The sequence below is a fragment of the Delphinus delphis genome, chromosome 2, assembly GCF_949987515.2.
Source record: "Delphinus delphis chromosome 2, mDelDel1.2, whole genome shotgun sequence".
NCBI lineage: Eukaryota > Metazoa > Chordata > Mammalia > Artiodactyla > Delphinidae > Delphinus > Delphinus delphis.
In genome coordinates this window covers 135,560,736-135,587,075 of record NC_082684.1, presented here as the reverse complement: position 1 = coordinate 135,587,075, position 26,340 = coordinate 135,560,736, and the positions used below count along the sequence as shown (strand labels likewise).

Here is a 26,340-nt window from a genome sequence, read left to right as displayed (position 1 = left end):
CATTTAAGTGTCATTTAGGTGACAGTCCCTTAACCTGCTGCTGGAGTTCTTAGGAGAAACAACTGTGGACAGGCGGGGACAGAGGATGCTTTACTAAGAACGTAGAACTTGGTCTGGCCTTAAAGACTAAGGCAGTCACCATGGCAAGGAGAGGGAGACCTCCCCCAGCAGAAAGGACAGCAGCCGAAGAGAGCCCGTGGTCTGTTATGAACCAGTTGGGCTGGGGCAGAGAATCTGGGAAGAAGGAAGTGGGAGAAGTGGTTGGAGCAGTCCACTGAGAACGTTTGGGAGAGTCTTCCAGCCAAGCCAGGTGTCCGGATTTCATTTTGAAGGCAAAGAGGAGACACTGAAGATTTCTGAGCATTGACCAACCTGAGTTTGGGAAATGCTCAATGTGGTACTAATGCTCAGAATCCCAGGTACCGGTGGGGGCAGGAATAGCCTGGAAAATTACATTTGGTGTAGGTCTACAATGCTCCAGGCCCTGCGATGTTTTCAAAGAAACAGCAACAACAATAGTAGCTACTGTGTATCAGGTGCTAGGTGCTTATTGAATCATCAAAAGTCAGGGAAGTTAAATGACATATTCAAGATCACACATATACTAAGTGGCCTAGTCAGGTTTTGAACTTCAGTGATTCTGACTCTGTATAACCTTTCCACTATAGAATTCTGCCTGCATCCCCACCTCCCTAGCAGAAAGAAGAAGCTGCCCTCCAGGCCATAATGGTCTGGACTAGGACGGTGATGGTCATGGAAAAGATGATGTCGCTTGGAGACATACACCAAATATCCTGGCTTTTCTTTCCGATTCCTTATGAATCACAAGCCCAGGACTGGGAGGAGGGAGAATTGCAGTCTGTCTCTGTAGAGCAAAAGAAACCTCAGGATAGCCTGTCCTTACTTGCTGTCCAGTAATACTGGACAGTGAGCTCTTCTGCCTTGCTTTGGAGTCAAGATTCACAGCACTGAGCTGGATCCTGCTACCAGATGCCTGCCTACCTCTCTCCCTCGCTAACTGGGTCCTGATCTTGGGTTTGCTAGTTTATATACTATAGCAGCATAAGACAAGTTTAGAAGACAAAAATAACCTTGGAATTATCTTGTGAATTCATGGTAATTACGACGCAATTACATGCTCAGTAACTACAATGGAATTCCAGAGTATTTACAGTTCACTTCTATACACAAAAGCTCAGGCTTCTGGGCCTCCGATGTGAAGGCAGGAGCATGGCACAGCCTGACATGGCAGGGCAAGCAGGCCTGGTGGTCACATTCCTCCAGCCTGACCTGATAGCTGAGCCAGAATTTCACTTAACCAGTTCTTGTTACCCCACCAATAATCCCTGTCAGGTCTACCAGAGCTACGTTGTCCTCCAAAAGATGTCCTCTAGGGGCAAGACCTGGGATGACTGTCCTGAGCTGTCATTCTCTAGGGATGGTGTGACTGTCCTCTGTTTGGTGAATCAATCTCTTCTTCTGCCCCAAAGTGCTCAATGACTGCAAGTCCCCTGAATTACATCCTTTGAAGTGTCTCTTAAGTCAGAGAGAAGTGCAATCCACTTACCCTATTTCATGTATCCATTCTTTCTTTCATTCAAGAAACACTGAATGCTAGCAACATGTCCAGCCTGGGGATTCAGAAACCAAACACTGCCTGCCCTCAGAAAACTCCCAGTCGTGTAAGGGAGCCAGACAGGGGAACAACTCATGATAGGTCAGGGTGATAACAAAGTACAGTTGTGAGGCATAGAGGGTCAAATAGATTTTCTTTTGTAAAAACAGAATTCCCAATGGCGCCAAGTGGGACAATACCAATGGAGATGCACAACTCGATGCGTTAGCCTGGGGGAGCCTAACATTTTTGTAGATGTGGATCCTGCTTATGTGTGGGAAGAATGGGCTTAATTACTACTACTGATAACGAAACCATCAGATACACTACTTTATGTAAATGTGGAAGGAAAAGACACCATATGTGGGGGACATATGTCACAAAAGGTGAACATGAAATCTGAGTGAGTGTGTGTGTGTGTGTGTGTGTGTGTGTGTGTGTGTGTGTGTGAGAGAGAGAGAGAGATGCAGGTGGGGAAATGATGTTCATTCTCCGCTGGGCACTCACTCAGTTGGCCCCAGTTGCCTTGCATTAGCTCAGAGACAGAGAGAGAGCCTGGGGTTTCACAAAAGACAGTGTGTCAGGTCATTAGGATCCTTGCAGCCAGCTGTGAACCAGCAGCACCTCCTTTTCCTTCTCCTATTTCAAGTCACTGCATGCGATCAGGCACCTGGTTGCCCAGCACCTGAGGGTCTCCAAAGTTCAAAATCTGGTCCAGGCATTGCCATTTTCTATGCCCTAAGGTTGGCCATGGCTCTATGTGCAGTTCTCCAAATTTCCATTTACCCAAGGACAAACAGAGATAATTGTCAAAGGCAAATATCATATTTCACAAAGGACATGCTACAAAACTATCGGGATTCAATACTTTCTTTTGCACATATTAAATTTTAAATATTTTAGGAGATATTATAGTTGAAATACTTTGGACCTACTGTAACCAGTCTCTTTGGGATAGCTCTCATTGATAGGCAAGCAAGATATAGAACAGCAATTTCCCAAACAAAGAAAGCAGGTGGAATTAAAATTCTAACACTGGTCCCTTCAAGGAGGTGGAGTGCACTTAGTGATTTGCTGCCGAAGAGCGAAAAGGGGGAGCGTATCTTTACAGCAAGAAACCTGATGAAAACTACCTTAGCCAGGTGACCAAGGTCGGCATCAACAGTGATAAATCATGTTGATATATGTATCCTTGATATGAGGTGATGAAAGTGGCAGTTTACCTATGTAGTCCTTCTCTCCAAAACCAACAACCCCCATCTAATCATGAGAAAAACATCGGACAAACCCAAATTGAGGGACATTCTACAAAACACTTGATCAGTACTCCTCAAAACTGTCAGGCGAGACTGAGAAACTGTCACAGCCCAAAAGAACCTAAGGAGACATGACAACTAAATATAATGTGCTGTCCTGGAGGGGATCCTGGAACAGAAAATGGAAATTAGGGGAAAACTAATGAAATCCAAATAAAGTATGGACTTAAAAGTAATGTGGCAATTTGGTTCCTTAGTTGTGACGAAGGTACCACATCAATGTACGATGTTAACAGTAGGGGAACTGGGTGTGGGCTATACAGGAACTCTCTGTATTATCTTTGCAACCTTTCTCTTAATCCACAATTATTCTAAAATCAAAAGTTTATTTAAATATTTAGTAAAGAGTCTGACATTCAGTTGTGATTTTTTTCCAGGCAACCAGTCGCTATGCGGTGATGAGCACCAAGCTGAGGCACGACCATCTCTCTCTGATTTTCCACTATGTTTTTCTCCAGATGTGTAAGGCCCATGGCATCGGCTATGATATTGAGGTATGAAGGGTGACAGCTGGCCAAGGCTGGACCAAATACAGGCCTGTGGGTGATCTAGGCAGCTAATAATTTGACGCACCTTCAAACAGATATTCTTTCAACATTGGTTTGACATGTATTTAGAGGAAGGTTGAGTGCTGCTTGGGGAAGGGCAGGGGGTGGCAATTGGTCCTGGGAAGTTGATCTCTGACCCCAAACTTGTACACCCAACTTAGTAAAGCAAAAACCCTGTAGCTCACCAGACTTAGGAGTCATGTGGGGGACCATCTCTTAATCTTGAAGCATGTCCTGAGCTTTCTGACCCCACCCAAAGGTGCTTACTAATAAATATCCTCTTAGTCTGTTTGGGCTGCCGTAACAAAGCACCAGATACAAGATGGCTTACAGAAATGTATTTCTCACAGTTCTGGGGGCTGGGTAATCCAAGGTGAAGTTGCCGATCAATTCAGTTCCCGGGGAGGACTGTTCCTGACTTGCACAATAACTGCATTTTTGCTGTGTCCTAACACGGCGGGAAAAGAGCAATCTCTGATGTCTCTGCAACCTCTTCTAGAAGGACACAAGTTCTAACTGAACAGGGCTCCACCCTTATGACCTCATTAACCATAACCGTTCCCTTAAAGTCCCTGTTTCCAATACATTCACATGGGGGATTCGGGCTTAAACATCTGAATTGGTGCGGGGCTGGGGGGCGGTGTTGCACAATTCAATCCATAGCATCCTTCTGCTACACATCATAGTTTCTTTCTAGGAGCAGTTCTGATTTTAAAAAAAAACAAAAACAGTTTCCCCCATTTTTGGTCTATTTCCAGTGACATTGATGGCCCCTACCCAGCTTCTTCATCCTTAGTGTAGCTGGATGGGGGCAAAGTGGGATGTAATATCTCCTACTTAAACTAGAACCTCCATTTTGTGCCTAGAGATTCATACTACTCTGAGAAATAGTTTCATGATTTTGCACTTTGATTCAGATCTTCAAATCTGAAATTCTTAGAGGGTTATTCTAAGACCTGAGTGACTCTATGTGCTCTTGTGGAACACCCTTCCCACATCACATCAAACATATTAAAATATATTCACCTCTCATATTAAATATAATTTATAATGACAAAGAATTGAGCAATAACCAATTGATCAAATGTTTTGATTTGTAGATACTCAGTTCCATATTTATTAATTTTTGTTTTTCATACTTGAAAACAAATAGAATTTTTCAGGGTTCAAATATTGTTATAGGCCCTTGAAAAGCATATGGACCTTAGGCACAGGGCCAACAGTGAATAGGATGACCTGGCTGACACTTGGCAATCCCCACCACACTGTAGGGCACTGTCAGGGTGCATAATGCCTTTTGATTAGACTGATTCATGCTGACTGCAAACACATAAAATGAAGCTCATATTCCCTTGCAAATTACATTAAAATTTATACAATATAGAAAGAATGAAAAGGACAGATTGAACTGATTTATCTGAAAGTAATTATTACATCTGCTCAACACAATCTCTTTGGAATTAAATACAGTTGATCCTTGAACAATGCCAGAGTTAGGGGCACTGACCCTCCACATAATCGAAAATTCAAGTGTAATGCTATAGTTGGCCCTCTGTATCCACAGTTCGGCATCCAAGGATTCAACTAACAACGGATGTGTAGTAGCGTAGTATTTACTGCTGAAAAAATTTGCATATAAGTAGACCCATGCAATTCAAACCCATGTTGTTCAAGGGTCAACTGTAGTTTTTAGCCCTAAATTAATTAGACTTACATGTGCCAGAAGGTGGTTAAATCTAACTCTAGCTTTATCTGAATCAACTTATTTTATTTTCTTCTAAAATATCAAAGCAGAACAAGCTCTGTGAGTGGGCATATTTGGCAGGGAAAGTCTCCTGCTGAAAAGAAAACGGGCTCTATAACTTTCTATTGCCCAAGATTATTATTAGAGATTTATTTCTCTGGCTGAAGGCTTTGTACTTGACTGAAGTTCTAGTACTCCTGGGAAAAGTAAAGCACCAAACTTTACAAGTTATTTACACCTTTGTGGCTCTAGTTGATCAGATTCATTTCTAAGAACAAATTTTAGTACAGGAAACAGGCTATTAAGGCCCAGGGGAAACAGTGGATGGTGCAGAGGAAGGGATTCCACTGAGGGTGAGAAGAATGAAGAAAGGGCAGAGGGGCACAGAAGAACTGACAGGCATATTTCATAGACTCTGCCTCCAGGTCAACTGTGCTAAACAACGTATAAAGGATGAAAGATGAACTGGAAGAGAAAGAGAAATAGAGATTGGGGGTGACGGAGTGATGGAACAATATGAAGAAGAAAAAGATAACAGAAGAAAATAGAGAGGATAAAATCCAGAGACTGGAACAATCTATAAAAATAAGGAGGGGATAAATAGAAAGAAAAAGAGCAAATAATAAACAAAAGTACAAGAAGAGAGGAGAAATGGAATCATAAAAATCTGAGGTAAGAAGAAGGAGACATGTGACTACTTGGAAAATTTGGAAATTCTCTAACAATGTCCTTGCTCTATTTTTCCTAAGATGGATTCTCATCTTTTCAGACACTGGGGTCCCTCCCTTGTCAGAACTCTCCACTTGTTCTCTCCGTTGCCTTTTGTTGGAGAGACATTTACCAAACACCTACTATATGCTGGCACTGAGCTAAGCACTATTACTTTATTATCTCTTTCATCTTCATATCTCTCCTGTAAGAATTTATTTCTACCATATCGCAGTGAGGAATTTATGTTTAAAGAATTTAAGCACTTTCCCCAGGTCACACAGCCAGGCATTTTATGAAATGCCTTAATCCATAATTGTCTGTAAAGTCAAATATGATTCTTTTTCTTACACCAGGGTATTCCCTATGCACCTTTTTCCCCCTAAAGACTGTTTCCCACTAACTGTGTATGTTTCTAAAATATTATTACCAATCCAGTCCAAGAATTCTGGGATCCATTTCAAATAAAATACTCCACCTAGGTAATTCTTGTGTATTCAGCTGAAGAAGCGCAAACTTCTCCATAACCCCCATGACTATCTCCACCTTACAAAAGAAAAAAAAGTTATGTCTAACAATTAACTTCCCTAAAATTTTATTGCCTCTTTGGGTTATTCTGAGTCTTAAAAAAAGATCACTTACCCTAATTCCAGTGTTACCTATGCCACCTGCTTCCACTCTTGGTCAAATTTAATGTGGGTGGCTCTTTCCAGATAAAGAAGCAACGTTAACAATACAACAGTGTCATTGCTACCAAAAGAAGAATCTTCAAAGTCCTTATTCTCAACATTATGTTTTTCTTCCCATTATCATCATAGAATTTCACATGACGTTTCTTGTCCAAAATCTTAGGGGTAAAAGAGGGAAATGAGATCACCCTTTGAGTTTATTTTTCCTTGCTGAATATTGGAAGGACGACGCATTGCTGAGTTTGTAACCAACTCGGTGGGTCTCATTCCTGGTATTTCTGTAATGCTACAAAATACCCCCACTGATTTCCTAATGAAATGAACTTGTAATGAAAGCCATATGGAGAAAAGTGTCATGTTTACTGCCTGCAACAGTGTGGCAGGGCTGGTTTCGCACATACATAGGCAGTGTGCCATGATCCTAAATAGCTCCACAACCACCAGCAATCACTTCCTCGGACCAAGGGATTGCCATGGTGGCAATCATTAAGGCTGTTCAAAATGTTCTGATTCTCCTCCTTCCAGGCACATAACAGAATTGTACTTCCTCCACCCTGTCCCTGAAGTCAGGCGTGGCCATGTAACTTGTTTCGGCCAGTAAAATATGAACAGAAGTGATATACGTCCTTTTTATGCCTTTAAGAGCCACTCTATGAGTCGCCATAGCCTTTTTCCTGCCTTGGAAATCCTGGAAGAACACTGAGATGGAGCCTCCTTCAGTCCTGAGTGTACCTGGGACCAGAGATCCATGCTGACCCATGTGGGAAATGGAGTATAAGCAAGAACCAACTTTTTTGTTACACAAACTAAGAATTGTTTGTTTTTTTTAATGACTGCAGCATAACCTGATTGATTCAGAAATTAGTGTCAAGAAAAGGATGCTCCCCAAAAAGAAAACAAATATTATTACTTCAACATGTAATCAGTATAAAAATTAATAAGATACTTTACATTTATGTACTAAGTCTTTAAAAGCTACAGCACAACTCAATTTCGATTACTAACATTTCAAGTTCTCAGTAGCCCCATGTAGCTAGTGCCTACCACATTGGACAGCTCAGTAAAGGATGCAAGACAAGATCAAACTAGTCAATAGCTCTCAGTCCTGGCGGCCCATTAGAATGGCATGAGTGAGGAGATTTAAAAAGTACAGATGCTCAGGCAGGGCTGGGATTAGTGTGAGGCAAGTGAGGCACTTACCCAAAGCACCTGAGTAATAAAGATAAATAATATTGTTAATCAATATGTTAAAAATCAAAATTAATGAAAGAAATCCATGATGAACAAAACATCAATATTTTAAATAAACATATACTGATGTTTTTCCTTTGCCTTAGGCGCCAATGTGGCTTAGCCTGGCACTGTACCCAGGACCCACTCCAGACCAATTAAATCAGTATTTCTGGAGGTAGGGCCCAGGCATTAAAATTTTAAAGCACTCAGATGATTCTAATGTGCAGCCAGCATTGACCACAGTTCTAGTCCAATGTCTGTCCTAATGCCCAGATTTCCTGATAAAATGAGGAGTCAACGGGCAGTTGTAATTCTGGCATGTGGTATCTTTTACCAAATCCCCAAAATGTAGTTTTCTCTTCTGTACTTCCAGTGATGAGGAGTTCACAGCTTCACCATTTCCCTTATTGGACAACTGCAGTGTTAACTTTTATTTATTTGGAGAAGAACTGTTAAAAGATAGTTTTCAAAAAAGGATAAAATCATGCCTCTCATACAAATATGAAACTAAACACATGATAAAGATTTATTTAAGAGAGAAGAATTAAGCAGATATTATAACCAGGACAAAAAAGAATCCAAAAAACCAGACAACTTTATAGATCATCACTACTGAAATGAATATGCAAATGCAGGCAAAACTGGTTTTTCCACAAGGAGAGCAGGAGAGGAAAATCAGTTGAACCTCTACCAGACTGGACAGAATTTGCTTGTCTCTCAGTCACCTACAACTTACAGAGTTGTAAAATATCTCCCATAGAATCAAGGTGTGATATAGACAGCACGAAGTTTTCCTTTGAAGTACAAATTATTTTCCACACAACAAACTGCTTCCCTATATTTTTTTACCCATTGCTCTTAGAACAGTGGTTTTCAAATTTTGATGTGTGTGAGAATCACCCAGGAAGTGAGCTAAAAGGCAGATTTCCAAAGAAAACAAAAGCAAAAACAAATGAATGGGACTTAATTAAACTTAAAAGCTTTTATACAGCAAAGGAAACCATTGACAAAACAAAAAGACCACCTACTGAGTAGGAGAAAATATTTGCAAATGATATGACCAATAATGGGTTAATATCCAAACTATATAAACAGCTCATACAATTCATCATTAAAAAAAAGAAACCTGATTAAAAATTGGGCAGAAGACCCGAACAGACATTTTTCCAAAGAAGACATACAGATGGCCAACAAGCTCATGACAAGATGTTCAACATCATTAGTCATCAGAGAAATGCAAATCAAAACAATGAGATATTACCTCAGAATGGCTATTAGAATGGCTATCATCAAAAAGAGCACAAATAACAAATGTTGGTGAGGATGTGGAGAAAAGAGAACCCTCGTACACTGTTGGTAGGAATATAAATTGGCGCAGCCACTGTGGAAAATAGTATGGAGGTTTCTGAAAAAACTAAAAATAGAACTACCGTATGATCCAGCAATCCCACTCCTGGGTATATATCCAAAGAAAACAAAAACACTAATTCAAAAAGATACATGCACCCCAATGTTCATAGCAGCATTATTTATAATTGCCAAGATATGGAAGCAACCTAAGTGTTCATCAACAGGTGAATGGATAAAGAAGATGCAGTATGTATGTACAATGGAATATAACTCAGCCATAAAAAAGAATGAAATTTTGCCATTTGCAACAACATGGATGCACATAGAGGTATTATGCTTAGTGAAATAAGTCAGACAGAGAAAGACAAATACTGTTATTACTTATATGTGGAATCTAAAAAATACAACAAACTATTTAACACAAGAAGAAAGAAACAGACTCACAGATACAGAGAACAAACTAGTGGTTACCAGTGGGAAGAGGGAAGGCAGGAGGGACAAGACAGGAGTAGGGGATTAAGAAGTACAAACTATGGGCTTCCCTGGTGGTGCAGTGGTTGAGAGTCCGCCTGCCGATGCAGGGGACGCGGGTTCGTGCCCCGGTCCGGGAAGATCCCACATGCCACGGAGCGGCTAGGCCCGTGAGCCATGGCCACTGAGCCTGCGTGTCCGGAGCCTGTGCTCCGCAACGGGAGAGGCCACAGCAGTGAGAGGCCCATGTACTGCAAAAAAAAAAAAAAAAAGAAGAAGTACAAACTACTATATATAAAATAAATAAGCTACAAGGATGTACTGTACAGTAAAGGGAATATAGCCAATATTTTATTAAAACTATAAATGGAGTATAACCTTTAAAAATTGTGAATCACTATATTGTACACCTGAAACATATAATATTGTACATCGACTATATATCAATAAAAAAGATGCAGTGTATATATGTAGAATGGAATATTACTCAGCCATGAGAAAGAAGGAAATCCTGCCATTTGTGACAACATAGATGGAACTTGACTGCATTATGCTAAGTGAGATAAGCCAGACAAGACAAAAATTGTACAATATCACTTATATGTGGAATCTAAAAAAGTCAAACTCATAGAAACAGAGAGTAATAGTTTCTGGGGATCTAACGAACAGCATAATGACTATAGTCAAAAATATTACATTATATGCTTCAAAATTAATATGAGACTAGATCTTAAATGTTCTCACCACAAAAATAAAATGATAAGTATGTGATGAGAGAGAGGTCTTAGCTAAAGCTACAGTGGTAATCATATTGCAATAAATAAATATATAAAATAACATGTATACCTTAAACTTATACAATGTTATAAATAAATTATAATCTCAATTTTACAAAAAACACTGTCCTAGAACATATCTATTCCATATTCTGGAGACATCCTTTCCAAATGTGCTTCTCACAGTATTTGCAATTAGCTCTAGATTTCAGTTCAAATCAGCCTTATTGGTCTTAGTATAGTATGTTTTCTTCACTTTGTTTCCAACATAATATGCTATTTCTTTTCTTCCCATTCAAATTTTATAGGACAGACAAGGAACTATCTTTATATTTTATGAACATCTGAAGAGAGACAAGTTGGGAATGTTGTGAGTATGAAGTGTGTCTATGAGATGTAATAAGCTAAGAAAATAGACTATAACAACCAACAAGAATGATGCTTCTCATGCATTTTAATCAGCATGCTGATTTATTGGTCATCTATCTTGTTTTATTTAGATCTTTAAGTATTTCATAAATTGACTTTAGAAGTGTCAGCAGGAGTTCATAAGTATAATTGATTAATTATCCAAAATTGATGGGTAAGGGGCTAGTTTTAACAACATATTACACTCAAACACATACACCTACAAGGCACAGCAAATCTGACTGATGCGGAACCAGCCCAGATGTACTGATTGCAGAAGGGCAGTTTTCATTCTGGCATGCTTAAAAAAATGCTCTGGTGACTTGGCAAGATGCTCCCCAAAAAGGCAGGGTCTGTCGTCCCTCTTCAGATCCAGTTCTGGCCCTGATGCAGTCTCCTCAAGATACATTTATGCTGAGAAGCGTCCTATTGCACCACTCAGGAGGCTTCTCTATGCTTCCCTGTTTCCTGCAGATTTCTCTCCAGGTTATTCTGGAGAACAAGCAAAGTTGTCTCCTCATCTAGGACTCAGAACTTTAGAGCCACAGCCTTGAATTGTGTCTTATTCATATCTTGGAATATGGTTATTTGGTACCTTTAAGTCATCCTGACTTATTGGGAAACTGTTTCTATCTTATATTTTTCTTCTTTTTAATATCTACAGAATATTGAAGAAGAAAAGATGAGCAACTGTAAACTTTTCTTTGTGTTGCTCGGTTTTCTCTGGAGGATCAAGGCGAGGCTTTTCATGAGTTGGCTAGGCTTTGTCTGGCTTTATTGCCAGGTCACATCAGGTGAGGGCTCCAAGAGGGGATGACCCTACAGACCAGAATTGTGTGGTTTGGCTTCACTGGGATAACTTCATACTGACTCCATTTGTACCGGCATATTTCTGGAAATAGTGGCATGTGAGTAGAAATTTCAAGGGAAAAATGAAGGAAACTCTAGAAATGAATTATTAATCGGGAACAGGACTTAGAGTCCATCTAGTTTCTTGATTCCCAGCCTGGGAACCATGGACCTGAGGAGGCTGAGGAGGGGTGGCGCGAGGGGCTTGAATCCATGTGTGGACCCAGCATCACACACACACACACACACACACACACACAATTTTTTTTAAGTACGGGTCTCGATCTTTAGTATATGTAAGAATCACCTTGGAGGACTTGGTGAAACTATACTTGGTGAAACTGCACAATCAAAGATTCTGATTTCGTTGATCTGGATGGGGCCCAGGAATTCGTTTGGAGAAGCACCCAGGGTCTAATACATACTGACCCTGTGGCAATAAAATACAAATCACTGTTAAAAATTAATGACTCTGAAGTTGCCTTTGGCTATTGTTTTTTCTATTAAAAGAAGAGACACTAATGTTCAGTAGCTATAAGGGGTAGCGGTAGGTGGTCTTTGGATTTGGGGAATCTAACTTTTAAAAGTTTGGAAGTACTTATCTAGTCCAATTTCTTCATTTCAGAGAAAAAGGAATGAAGACCCAGAGAGCTTAAGTAACTTCCCCAAAGTTACATAGTCAGTGGCAGGACATAGAGCTCTGGTCTTCTGTCTTGGAGCCTGGGAAGCTATCTACTCCCACCCTGACCCAAGGGAAAGCCCAGTCAGGCTGGAAGGAGGCCATTCCACAAGTGTCTAAGCCTTAGACTCTAAGGTGACTTATTTTACAGTTAACAACTAAGAAAAGAAGTAATCCCAAAGTTCTTTGCAGCTGCCTTAAGAGGCAGCTTGCTCTTTAGGTTCACCACCTCAGGATAGAATGATTTTAAAAAACTAATCCATTCATTTAATCTGTTTTTAACTTTGATTTTTAAAAAAGTTTGAAAAATAGCTAGAAAAATACCCTGGAGTTTTGTTTCCAAGTTAAAACTTAGCAATGATCTAGTTGTTTGGGAATGTTCACTGACCATAGTTTAATTCTACAGGATGGTTTGCAAGTTGTCTCTGAAATCTTCTTTAAATGTATGTTCAGCTTTATAAAGACAGCTGTTTATGAATGGGGCACATTCTCCTCTGCACATAAATGGGGTGCATTCATAAGTAGCAGGAATCACTTGTATAAATGAAATAGAAAACAAACTCTAGATGAAAGTCTCCAGAATACTGAGGTGCACATGTCTCTGGAGGCAAGTAAATTGTTAGGCATGAATTTTACTCAGCAACAATTCTCTTAAACTAACAGTTTTTAAAATGAGCTAATACTAGTGTCCTAGCTCAGTGGTAGCCTTTTGCTAGGAATGACTGAACCTATTCCTACATTCTGCTAAGTTGATTAATAAAAAATATTTATTACACAAATCCTTTTTGTTGACAAGCTAAAATGGAGCCTCATCTTTCATATCTCCCTGAAGATTCCCACCTTGTGAGATTGAAAATACTCATTAAATTCCATCACCAGACAGGCACAAATGAGAGGGTGATTGTTTTTAAGCATGTGAGGGGGAATCGTTGGTAAACTCATTTGTTTGGATATCATTAACAGAACAATCGGTGAGGATCTCCAGGGGGTCCTCATGACCTTTGCTCGCAATCTCTTCATCATCCATCAAGAAATATCAGCACCTAATATGCAAGGCGAGACCAATTTTAAGGTGAGGTGTTAATTAACTAACGATCCTGGTTAATTTCTATACAAGGGCTGAAAATACCTCATGCTGCATTGTAAACAAGTGCTAAACCATTTTTTTTTCATTGTAAGCAGTACATATTTTACAACGTGCAGGGTCAATATTGTAAGGTTCCCACTGAACCCATTAGTTAAATTTAATAGTTTGAAACTTTTTCTTTGAAATACAGTAGACTTGTTTTAACTTACTGCAATTTCCAAATGTAAGCTTACAAGACAAGGCTTTTTGATGTTGAAGGTGAAGTGTCACAATGGAGCCAAAACAGAGACTGTCACAACCAAAAATCCTGAATATAATCTACCTGTATTTCAGATAATACAATGTCTGGCTAAGGATTCCTGGGAAGCCCAAATTTCTAGAGCCAGAGAAGTTCTGAGACGCCAGGAAGGACAATGTGTGTAGAGAGAAGAGGAAAACCTCACCATATATGCAAGCCATCTGCTCCAGGCCATTTCGCCAAAGTGGGACAGGTGTTTCTCATCGCTAACCTTTTGAAGCTTCCAAAGGTCCCTTAAAGATGTTGGTTCAGGAAATCCAGTCATGTGTAATTGACCAGAAGTCTCCAAACTCTAGAAAACAGGAGCAAGATCTACACGGAAAGTTTTAAAAATACCAGCTGAACAGAGGTGAACACTTGGTATTGCTCACCAGAGTCTGCATCTGGTTCCCTGGCTGAGCCTTCATCGTGTCTGAATGGATCAAGTAAGTCAAGGGACTCATCAGAAACCACACGCGGGGACTTCCCTGGTGGTCCAGTGGTTATGACCCCACGCTTCCACTGCCGGCGGCGAGGGTTCGATCCCTGATCAGGGTTTGATCCCTGGTTGGGGATCTATCCCGAGTGGCCACCCCAAAAAAAAAGAAGGAAAGAAGCAGGGAAGGAAGGAAGGAAGGAAGGAAGAAAGAAAGAAAGAAAGGAAGAAAGAAAAAACCATATGTGATTTTTCTCTTAAATGGAAAGCCCGACAAAAGCTTGATAAAAATAAAAATTTTGAATACTTTTTTTCCTTGAGCTAGGGCCTGGTCCCTCTAGTAACAGTAATAATGATAATAATGCTTTGCTCTTCAATGTGATTTTATGTGTTGCATCAACTTTCACTGGTCCTAAAGGATCTATGCTCATCGTTTATATTCTAAGTTCCTGCCAGCTAGCATCATTTCATCTGTTACTGTGATGTGCAAAATTCTGAGCCTATATGCACGTGATCAGTTATCTGTCCAAATACAGCTAATAGTCAGAATCAGATGGTGCTGTGGACTGAATTGTGTCCTCCCAAAAGTTCACGTGTTGAACCCTTCATCCCCAATGTGATGATATATGAAGATGGGGACACTGGGACGTTATTATGTCTAAATGAGGTCATAATGGTAGAATCCTCGTGATGGGATTAATGCCCTCAAAAGAGACCAGAGAGCTTGCGCTCGTTCTCTCTGTCTCTGTCTCTCTCTCTCTCTGTTTCTCTCTCTCTCTGTCCCCCTCTCTCTGTCTCTCTCTCCCGACCCTATGAGGATACAGCAAAAAGATGGCTGTCCACAAGCCAGGAAGACAGCTCTCACCAGGAACTGAATCAGCTAGCCTTGACCTCGAACTTCCCAGCCTCCAGGAATGTGAGATATAATTTTTTGTTGTTTAAGCCACTCTGTCTACGATATTTTGTTATAGCAGCCTGGGCAGACTAAAGCAGATAGTTTATCCCCCTAACCATGCATACTTAGTAGACTCTGAGCTTGGACTTGAGGTTGGCAGAGCCAGCTACTGTTGACAAAATAAAGGCTATTTTGGGCTTCCCTGGTGGCGCAGTGGTTGAGAGTCCGCCTGCCGATGCAGGGGACACGGGTTCGTGCCCCAGTCCGGGAAGATCCCACATGCCGCAGAGCAGCTGGGCCCGTGAACCATGGCCGCTGGGCCTGCGCGTCCAGAGCCTGTGCTCCGCAACGGGAGAGGCCACAACAGTGAAAGGCCCGCGTACCGCAAAATAAATAAATAAAGGCTATTTTCTCTGCGCTTTGTCTGACTTTAAAAATCATCAAAAGTCAGATGTTCTTAAGTAGCTTTTAAATATCTCATGGTGTCTAGCCTTCTCATGTCATATAAATAAAATTGCTATCTTGACATTTTTTACTCTTGTTAGAAGGTCTAAAGGTAAAAACTTTAAATCTCAACAAAATAGGAATAATTTTTTTAAAAACGTGAAAAGTGGACTAGATTCATTTGGGTAGTATTTTCTGTCTACTCTCCTAACGACAGTCGAATAAGAATTTTCAGTTTGTAGACAAGGATTTACCAGCAAAGTAAAGGCCAAATAAAAATGGAAGGTGATGCAGAAAAAGCATTTAACAAAATCTAACACCCTTTCTGGATAAAAACACTCAAACAAACTAGGAATAAAGGTAACTCCCTCAACCTGATAAGGGCATCTAGGAAAAACCCACAGCTAACATCATAGTTAATGGTGCAAGACTGAAAACTTTCCCCCTAAGATCAGGAGCAAGACAAGGATGTTTGCTCTCACCACTTCTATTCATCATTGTACTGGAGGTTCTAGCTAGGGCAGTTAGGCAAGAAAAAGAAATAAAAGGCGCCCAGACTGGAAAGAAATAAAATTATCTCTATTCACAGATGACATGATCTTATATATAGAAATCCTAAAGAACCCAGAAACAATCTATTAGAGCTAATAAACAAATTCAGCAAGGTTGTAAGAACCAGCATCAATATACAAAAATCAGTTGTATCTCTATACATTAGCAATGAACAATCCAAAAATAATTTTACATCAAGTTTTTTAAAAATCAAGAATACTTAGAAATAAGTTTAGCAGAAGAAGTACAAGACCTGTCCACTGAAAACTACAAAACAGCATAAAAAAAGGAGACCTAAATAAGTGGAAAGACATTCTATGGTTTATGGAATATAAGACTTGGCATTGCTAAAATGATAGTTCTCTCCAAATTGATCCACAAATTCATTGCAATTCCTATCAAAATCGCAGCTGGCTTTATTGCAGAAATTGACAAGATAATCCTAGAATTCATGTGGAAATGCGAGAGATCCAGAAAAGTCAAAATAATTTTGAAAAAGAAGAACAAAGTTAGAGGGCCTCTCAATTTTTAAAACTTACTACAAAGCTACAGTAATCAAGACTGTATGGGGACTTCCCTGGTGGTGCAGTGGTTAAGAATCTGCCTGCCAATGCAGGGGACACGGGTTCAATCCCTTGTCCGGGAAGATCCCACATGCTGCAGAGCAACTAAGCCCATGCGCCACAACTACTGAGCCTGTGCTCTAGAGCCTGCAAGCCACAACTATTGAGCCCGTGTGCTACAACTGCTGAAGCCTGCGTGCCTAAAGCCCGTGCTCCACAACAAGAGAAGCCCCCACTCACTGCAACTACAGAAAAGCCCATGTGCAGCAATGAAGACCCAACGCAGCCAAAAAAATAAAAATTAATTTAAAAAAAAAGACTGTGTGGGGCATTCCTGGTGGCGCCCTTGGTTGAGAGTCCGCCTGCCGATGCAGGGGACACGGGTTCGTGCCCCGGTCCGGGAAGATCCCACATGCCGCAGAGCGGCTAGGCCCGTGAGCCATGGCCGCTGAGCTTGCGCGTCCAGAGCCTGTTGCTGCGCAACGGGAGAGGCCACAATAGTGAGAGGCCCGCATACCGCAAAAAAAAAAAGACTGTGTGGTACTGTCATAAGGATATCTGTATAGATTATATAGATCAATGGAATAGAATTGAGAGTCCGGAAACAAAACTTCACTTTTACAGTCAATTGATTTTCAACAAGTGCCAAGCCCATTCAATGAGAAAAGAAAAGACTTTGACAAATGGTGCTGGGACAAATGGATACCCACATACAAATGAATGAAGTTGTACCTCTCTACTCCACAGCATATACAAAAATTAAGTAAAACTGGATCAAAGGCTTAAATGTAAGAGCTAAAACTATTAAACTCTCAGAAGAAAACAGGCATAAATCTTCATAACCTTGTGGTTAGCAATGGTTTCTTAGATATGATACGTTAAGTGCAATCAACCAATGTAAAAATAGTAAGTTGGATTCCATCAAAATTGAATACTTCTGTGTGAACCAAAGGACACTCAAGAAAGTGAAAAGACAACTTACAGAATGGGAGAAAACATTTGAAAATCATAAATCTGATAAGTCTCTAGTGTCCACGGTATATAACGTACACTTACAATTCAACAGAAAGACAAATAACCCAATTAAAAAGTGAACAAAGGACTTGAACAGACAGTTTTCAAAGAAGATATGCAAACACTCACATGAAGAAATGCTCAACATCATTAGTTATTAGGGAAATGCAAGTCAAAACAGCAAGATACCATTTCAGACTTAAGACGGCTAGAATCAAAAAGATAGACAATAACAAGCTTGACAAGGATATGGTGAAACTGGAACCCTCATATATTGCTGACAGGAATGTAAAATGGTGTCACAGCCATGTATAATTTCATATTTCCTCAAAAAGTTAAACAATAGGGATTTCCCTGGTGATCCAATGGTAAAGAATCCATCTTCCAATACAGGGTATGTGGGTTCGATCCCTGGTCAGGGAATAAGATCCCACATGCCCATGGGGCAACTAAGCCCACGTGCCACAACTATTGAGCTCTCGTGCCTCAGTGAGAGAGGCCATGTGCCGCAAACTACAGAGCCCACACGCCACAACTAGAGAGAAGCCCGCACACCACAACTAGAGAGAAACCCGAGCAGACCACGCGCCTTAACGAAAAGATCCTGCATGCCTCAACAAAGATCCTGTGTGGCACAACTAAGACCCGATGCAGCCAAAAAATCATAAGGAAAATAAATAAATAAAATAAAATAAAAACTTTTTAAGTTAAACATAAAATGACCACATAGGGAATTCCCTGGTGGTCCAGTGGTTAGGACCCCATGCTTTCAGTGCCGAGGGCCCTGGTTCAATCCCTGGTTGGGGAACTAAGATCCCACAAGCCACCATGCAGCACCATCAAAAAAAAAAAAAAAAAAAAAAAAACACTCAGCAATTCCACACCTAGTTATATACCCAAGAGTATTGAAAATATATGTTCATATAAAAACTTGTACATTAATGTCCATAGAAGCACTACTCATAATAGCCAAAAAGTAGAAACAACCCAAATTCCCATCAACTAATAAATGGGTGAATTCCATTATATTAAATGAATAATATTTCATACATTGGAATACATAGGTGTAAATCTTCATGACCTTGTGGTTAGCAATGGTTTCTTAGATATAATACCTAAAGTGCAAGCAACCAAAGTAAAAATAGATAATAGATACAATGAAAATATTATTCAGCCATAAAAAGGAAATTAAGTTCTGATCCATGCTACAACATGGATGAACCTTGAAAACATTATGCTAAAACACAAAGGCCACAGATTGTATGATTCCATTTACATGAAATGTCCAGAGTAGGCAAATCCTTAGAGACAGAAAATAGATTAGAGGTTGCCAGGAGCTAGGAGAGGTGGAAAATGGGGAGTGGCAGCTAATGGGTATAGAGTTTCTACTTGGGGTGATGAAAATGTTCTGGAACAACACAGTAATGATGGCTGCTTATGAATATACTAAAACCCACTGAATTCTATACTTTAAAAGGGTAACTTTTATGGTATGTGAATTCTACCTCAATAAAAAATAAGTAACTAAAATAAAATGGAAAGGTGCCAATTATTCTCCCAAAAACCAACAGAAATAAATGCTCCCATCAGCCAACTAGCCCTCATTCTAGAGTGACTAGACCAGTGCATCTCAAATTATCTGCAGTGAAGGACCTGTTTGTTTTGTTTTTTCTGACTTATCATGCATCAATACTTTTGTAAAATACAACAAAAAATGAATTACTAGAAAAATGAAATGAAAAAATTGAAGACATAAAATAGAAGCCCATATTTTCATTATTAGATTTAACAGACATAAAAATTTCTGTAAAGGTTTCCAAGTTCTTAGCCTCAATTTTTTTTACCCTTTCATTAAGATTGATAATCAACAATCTGTAGAGGGGTGTTGGTTAGTGGAAAACACTTTAAGCAGAACTGGTCTAAACCACACTGAACTCCGAAAAGGAGCTAATGTTTGAGGGGCTGGATGGAAGACTTGAAAGAGGTCTTTAAGTAACAAGTATTATTTTTACTGTTCATTTACAGACCGCCATTGATGACATTGATGCCATTCTAGGAGTAACAGAGGAAAACAAATTGAGATTTGAAGAAAATCTAGAGTCCAAAGATGATAAAAAACCTCTCTGAACCCGATAAATGAATGGTCCTGGAATACATTACTGATTTTGGATTCCAATCTAGAGCCAAAAAAGGGGCAACGTTCATTTTGCTATTAGGAATAAAAGGAAGGGAAAGTTAGTTTGCTTTGTTTGCTAGGAGGTGAATCAGAACAGATTGTAATGTAATGCTCTTTTTAAAAAATTGTTTATTAAGTGATCTTATTTTACTTATTAAACCAAAACCTGTTTGTGTTATCATTTCAGAGCATTAAACAATCTCTTCCTCTTCCCAAACTCAGGAAGAAATAATCTATCAGGAAAGTTACAAGTCTTACTAACATCACTTCTGCATCTACCTCTTTTTAAACTTCAGGATTATAAATGTTTTATAAAGTTTTCTCCTCCTGTTTCTGATAGTAATTTGTCTTCTGCATTTAAAAAATTGAATAAAGGTTTAATCATCATTATTTGGCAAAATGCAAATGTCTTTTTTCCCCAAGAAAATTACATTTATATGGATTTTTAAAGTGACCCTTTATCATTCATTGTATTTTTATTGTATCAAGCCACTATTGTCTGTTGTTGCCATTTTTCAAAAAGGTAAGCCAACATCTAGTTAAATAAAGCAACAGAATGTATCTAGGTGGCAGTATCTGCTCTTAGTTTAAGATATAGTGTAACTCAGCCCTCTAGCTTGAATAAACTCAGCCCTCTAGCTTGAATAAACTCAGCCCTCTAGCTTGAATAAACATTCTCCAGTTCTCCATTTAATACAGCAGTAGGATTTTTACAAGCATAATTCAACAGTACCTTTTAAAGGGCAAATTATTAAAATTATGCACTGTTGACACTAACTCTCAGCATTTGTAATTGTTCAAAGTATTTCTACATCATCCAGCTTTACTGAAGGGGGAAATATGCAAGTCACAACACCAAAATCACAGAGATGTTTTAAAGAATGACCTTCATAGCTTTAAAAATATTTGAGTGTGTTGGGGAAAAGAGGGGTATTTATAACCTAAGGAATTCCAATAATGTGTTAACTATGCCTCAGCCATAGGCTGAGTTTCTGCAATAAAATTAACAGTAGTGTGTGTATGTGTCAGCTTTTGTTTTGCTATAGTTGGAAATACATTAATTAGCCAGGTTTCCTGCCTGTGCTAGGTAAAATGATGACCTCTTTTTCTTGCCAGATCGCTCTAATCCATATGAGGGGCCCATTGTCCAGACACTTGACGGATAGGAAGTACTACATGCCCATTAGAGTCTCGCCTCAATTGAAGCCAGAGCAACATAAGGTCCAAGAGACTCATTAGTTCACTGGCACAATGGTGTCCTGAGAGTAAATGAAACCCTCTGTCTCCTTATGGCTCTCATCTGCTCTGGACTTTAAAAGAAAACTGTCTCTGTTTTGTTCAGCACAGCAGTGGATCTTTCACATGGTGAGATCCCCGTCTTAATAGTACAAAACTGTTAAATCTATCAAGGAAGTTTTTATATGTGAATTTTGATTAGCACTCTTGAGCCCCAAGCTGCTGGCAATAGTAAAATGAGTTCAGTCTCTGGTACTTTTTTTTTTAACCCACATGATTGCTTTCTCAAACAATGCACTTTCCTTCTTTGCCTCTATCATTAACATACACCACAGAGTGCCTGTTTCCAAATTCAGGCCTTATATTCAGATTCAGGTCTCACTGGAAAGTGATTGGGAGTCAGGTTCTCTACCTAAAAACCTACGGCTTCAAAATCAAAGGAGAAAAATTGGTATAATAAAACAATCACTTCAAGTAATTAAGTGAAAGAAGCCAGAGGACCAGATTAAATTAGTGAAATGTTTTAATTACAGAACATTTGAAAAGAAGCATAGTCCATTATCTTTTAGCACATATGAATAGCAAAGATACTGTGCTATTGGTAAACTAAGGTAAGTTTGAAAAACAAATCATGTATATGTGTACAATGTATCCTAAACATAAATTAATCAATATAAGTTACTGAGCTTTTACTATTCTAAATGGGAAACTGAAATCTTTGTTCATAAGAGGATTTTTGAAAATGATGTGCCATTTTTCCGGGAAGTTTCGGGGAAGCATACGTTTAACAGTAGAGCTATCTTTGTATGAGAAATGACCCATTGTTTAATATTGAATGTTTGTGATGGTTTGAGAAGCAAACTCTACTAACCATTTAGGAGCACATTATTGGATGATGATAATTATCTTCCTTTACATATTACCTATTTTAACTTGATTTTAAAGAAAGCAAATAAATGATATTCAGTGGCAAATTGTGCTTTCTACTTAACTACCTTCCACTACCTACTTACATTTACCTTTTATTGAACACTTATTATTGGCTAGGTGTGTACTGTACTAGAAGCTTTAGATACATTTTTTTAATTGCATCTTTCCAACAACACCATGTGGGAAAATACTACAACTGTCCTCACTTTACATACAAGAAAACTGAGATTTAGTGAGGGTATCTCACCCCATGTCTCAAGCTAAATGAAATTTGGGATTTAAACTAGTTTAACACAAATTCTAGCATATTGTATAAAGTAGACAGTTCAGTGTCTACTTGGGATTTAAACTAGTTTAACACAAATTCTAGCATATTGTATAAAGTAGACAGTTCAGTGTCACTTGTCCCAGATCAGGCAAGGGACTTACTCTTTTATAACAAATTCTAGTGTGTTGCTTAAAGTACAGAAGGACGGTTTAACTTACACATGCTTCCTGCTAATAACATAAACTTGGGCAGCTGACTGCATTGTGAGGCATCACAACTGCATGATCAAAGAAATCAGAAGAGAAAGTGGCATCAGTGGAATTCTCCTGTGGTGATGGATCTGTAAGACTTTGGTGGAGGACTGATGATGGGAACATGCAGAAGAGTTTGAAAGCTGGGAAATCATGCCCCATTGTTTCACTCGAAAGATGGGTATTAGGTCAAGAAACTGGGTAAGGTTAAGAAAGGACTTCCAACAGGATGTAGAGTAACCTGGGAGGAGTTTGGGGAGCATTACTTCAGCTATATCATCCTAAGAATTGCAAGCATCCTATTTTTCAAGTATAAAAATAGGTATTTTATCCTAAGTAATATATTAGTAATCATCTGATAGCTTTAACAATTAATCATTTGTATGCATCTGGCACCTTTCTTCTAAAGAGCTCAAAGCACTTTACATTTGTTATCTCATTAATTCCCAACACTGTCCCTGTGGGGAAGGTGATAAGTATTTTAACATTTAAATGTTTATCTTTCAGCATTTCTCAAGCATACATTAATTATATTTCCAAAAGTATAAATGTTCATTAGTTTTATTTTACTGTTCCTCTGGCTTTAATGTGCATAGCAAATTTGTTCAACTCTTCAAATGTGCTAATCACAGTAAATCTTATTTGGAAAACTAGAAATTATGTTGCCAGGATAATGTGAGGGTAGAGGTTGCAGGGAGGGAGGAAGCATCTGACTTTGCCTTTCTCCTTGGAAGAAGTTTGGTCTAATCCATTGCAAGTGCGGATGTAATGAATGTGCTGTGGCTCTTCGTATCTTTTCTGTATTCCATTCTTTCCAAAAGGTGTGCCTCAGGAGGGTAAGGACTGTATCTAAAAGCCTGAGGCAGACTGAGCTGCTATTTCCATCTTTGTTTTATTAATGATTTCATCAATGTGGAATAGAAAACTGATGCATTCTGTTAGGAGTTACATTCCAAAGAGTCACAGAATAGTAAGGGCTGGAAACTTGTCTCCCCAATCCTCCCTCTCTCTGAGATGGCCATACCTTCCTCAATTTTCTAACTAGAAAAATGGCAGATAGTTAATACCTGCTCCTTAGGGAAGCCGTAGAGATTAATTAGCCAATGTTGGGAAAGTCTTTCAAAGATGAATCACTCTGCATAAATGTTTAAGTAGTATTGGAAGTTCTAACTTTGAAATGTGATTATACACTTTCTAAGAAAGCCCTTTCATAACCACATATACAGGTTTATTTTTCACTCTAACAAACAGTCTAACTCATGGTGGTGAAAATTTATTGCACTTGATGGAAGGGCCTGGCTTTATTAGTTTTAAACTGCTAGTTTCTGGGGTATTTATGTAAGTGAGGGAAAGATACCAAAACAGTAAATAATAAGCATGTCCCTGCTGTTTAAAAATCTGTTGGTAAAAACAACTTTTGTTTTGTTATAAGAAGACCCTAAAGGTAGCACGGAAAAATATAGCTTTGGCATCTATGTGTAAGTGTTTTTTGGTTTGGGGGCGTTTTATGATGGTGGTTTTCCCCCCAAGCATTTCTTTTCCATTCTTGTAAACATTTTGGTTCACTTCCACATTTGTCACTATATATATTATATATATATGTGTGAGTGTATGTATGTATGGACAAAAAGAGAAATGAGTAAAATGCAACATTTTAAGATTTTTTTATTTAACAAAATGTTAAAACATATACCAGATGGCTAATTATAGCTCCCAGAAACAAAAGGCCACACCTAAGTTTATTGCAGTTGCCTCATAAGGAATGTTATGATGAAATCATGGTTCCATAAACTTGACAACAAAACAGCAAAATAAACTTCAAATTTAAATTCAAATTTTGGTTCATTTACAGACTCGCGTCACTTTGCTTCCCAGAAAAGGACACAAAATACTTACTTTGCAATCACTGAAAAACTCAAAATTATCTAACAACATTCTCTTTATCTAGGTTTCCTTCACAATGCCTTTCTACTCATTATCTTGGGTGTTGTTTTGTTTTTTTCTCAAGTTGAATATCTGTAGCCACCTTCCTAAGCAAAAAATTATGTATCATTTGCAACAATAGTGAAAAATCAGAAAGGTCTAAATGTTCAACAATAGAGTATTGCTTAAAAATTATGAATAGCTATATAAAGGACCTCTGTACAGCCATTAAAAAAATCATTCCTACATTTAATATATGATCCAGCCATTCCACTCCTACTTATTTACCCAAGAGAAAAGAAAGCATATACAAAGACTTGTACATGAATGTTCACAGCAGCTTTATTTGTAACAGCCCAAAACTGGAAAAAATCCAAACATCCATCAACAGGTGGATGGATAAACAAATTGTGGGATATGCTACAATGGAATACTACTTAGCAATGAGAAGGAGTGAACTGTTGATAAACTCAAAGACATGGATGAGTCAATATAATTATGCTGAATGAAAATATTTAGATTAAAAAAGTACATATCGGGCTTCCCTGGTGGCGCAGTGGTTAAAAGTCCGCCTGCTGATGCAGGGGACACGGGTTCGTGCCCCGGTCCGGGAAGATCCCACAGGCCGCGGAGCGGCTGAGCCCGTGAGCCATGGCCGCTGAGCCTGCGCGTCCGGAGCCTGTGCTCCGCAACGGGAGAGGCCACAACAGTGAGAGGCCCGCGTACCGCAAAAAAAAAAAAAAAAAAAAAAAAGTACATATCCATTTACATAGCATTCTAGGAAATACAAACTACAGTGACAAAAAGCAGATCAACAGTGCTTAGGGGTGGGAAGTGGGAGAGTAGGGAAGGGGAAGAGCAGGATTACAAAGGGGCAGAAGGAAATTCTGGGGCTTCACTATATTGATCGTGAAAATGGCCTCTTGGATGTCAAAACTTATCAAGTTGTACACCTTAAGTAAGGGCAGTGTTTGAATGTCAATTATACCTCAAAAAACTGTTTTTAAAAAATCATGTATTAGGAGAATATGTTACATTAGAAGTAAATGAAATGATATTTAATTATTATGAATTAAAGAAGCATATTTTAAAACAGCATGAAAACTATGACTCCAAATTATGACTTTTTAAAAATGTGTACATATATGTACACACACACACACACACACACACACACACACACAAGCATACACACAAGACTGTAATCCCTTAATGGGATTTTTTTCTTTCTGTATTTTCTGTCTTGTAATGAACCTGTTTTTAATTACTGGAGCAAGTGAAACAAAAACTTAATTTGGGGGAGGTTGGGAAAGCAAAATATGAATTTCTTCATTGTGAGTTCTGCTATCCAAAGTGATAATGAACTTAGGGACATGGCCTGGGAATATCATAACCACCTTCCTGCTCCAAGTTCCCAAAGCTGTCACCAGACAGTAATGGCCTGTTCCCTAGCACCATGGTAGGGTATTCTAAGCTTAATACCCTTAGTATTCTAGAATTCAGACCATGACTTTAGTGTGATACCTACTCATGTAAACAGAGATGCATAAAAGGGTGAATGCTTCTGCCATCTGCAAGGGTTTGGAGGGACAGATAGTGATTAGGTGGCATTTGTAGTTATTCTAAATACATATGGAATATATATATAACATCTGCTTTAGATTTAACTGTCTTAATGAGTTTCAGTTCCAGTTCTTTCCTTAATGGACAATAATTTCTCCTCTGTAGTTCTCGGTTTTCTGGCATGTAAAATAAGAAAGTGGAACTGATATTTAAGCTTAATCCTAGCTCTAATGTTCTATGATTCTATGCCACCATCATCAAAGTATTAAAAGGGCAACATTTGATGTATCACACAAGAAGGTGATTTTTTTCTTCTAGCTTTCTCTTCCACCTACTGGA

The 26,340-nt window shown here is 38.9% G+C and overlaps 1 protein-coding gene and 1 long non-coding RNA gene across 4 annotated transcripts in view; one reads left to right on the top strand and one right to left on the bottom strand.

Moving 5' to 3' along the window:
* Nucleotides 1–19,781, top strand: part of IQCH (IQ motif containing H) — a 209,680-nt gene extending 189,899 nt beyond the window's left edge. The window contains exons 19-22 of one of the 3 annotated variants that reach the window (XM_060003709.1): nucleotides 3,309–3,425; nucleotides 10,759–10,820; nucleotides 13,350–13,458; nucleotides 19,680–19,781. In XM_060003709.1, the coding sequence (XP_059859692.1) occupies nucleotides 3,309–3,425; nucleotides 10,759–10,820; nucleotides 13,350–13,458; nucleotides 19,680–19,781 (390 nt within the window). Of the gene's footprint in view, nucleotides 1–3,308; nucleotides 3,426–10,758; nucleotides 10,821–13,349; nucleotides 13,459–19,679 lie in introns of those variants that run through there. The other 2 variants (XM_060003716.1, XM_060003715.1) reach the window with 2 other exon arrangements.
* Nucleotides 1–26,340, bottom strand: part of LOC132419825 (uncharacterized) — a 94,490-nt gene that overhangs the window by 57,310 nt on the left and 10,840 nt on the right. The gene's annotated exons all lie outside the window — the stretch shown is intronic.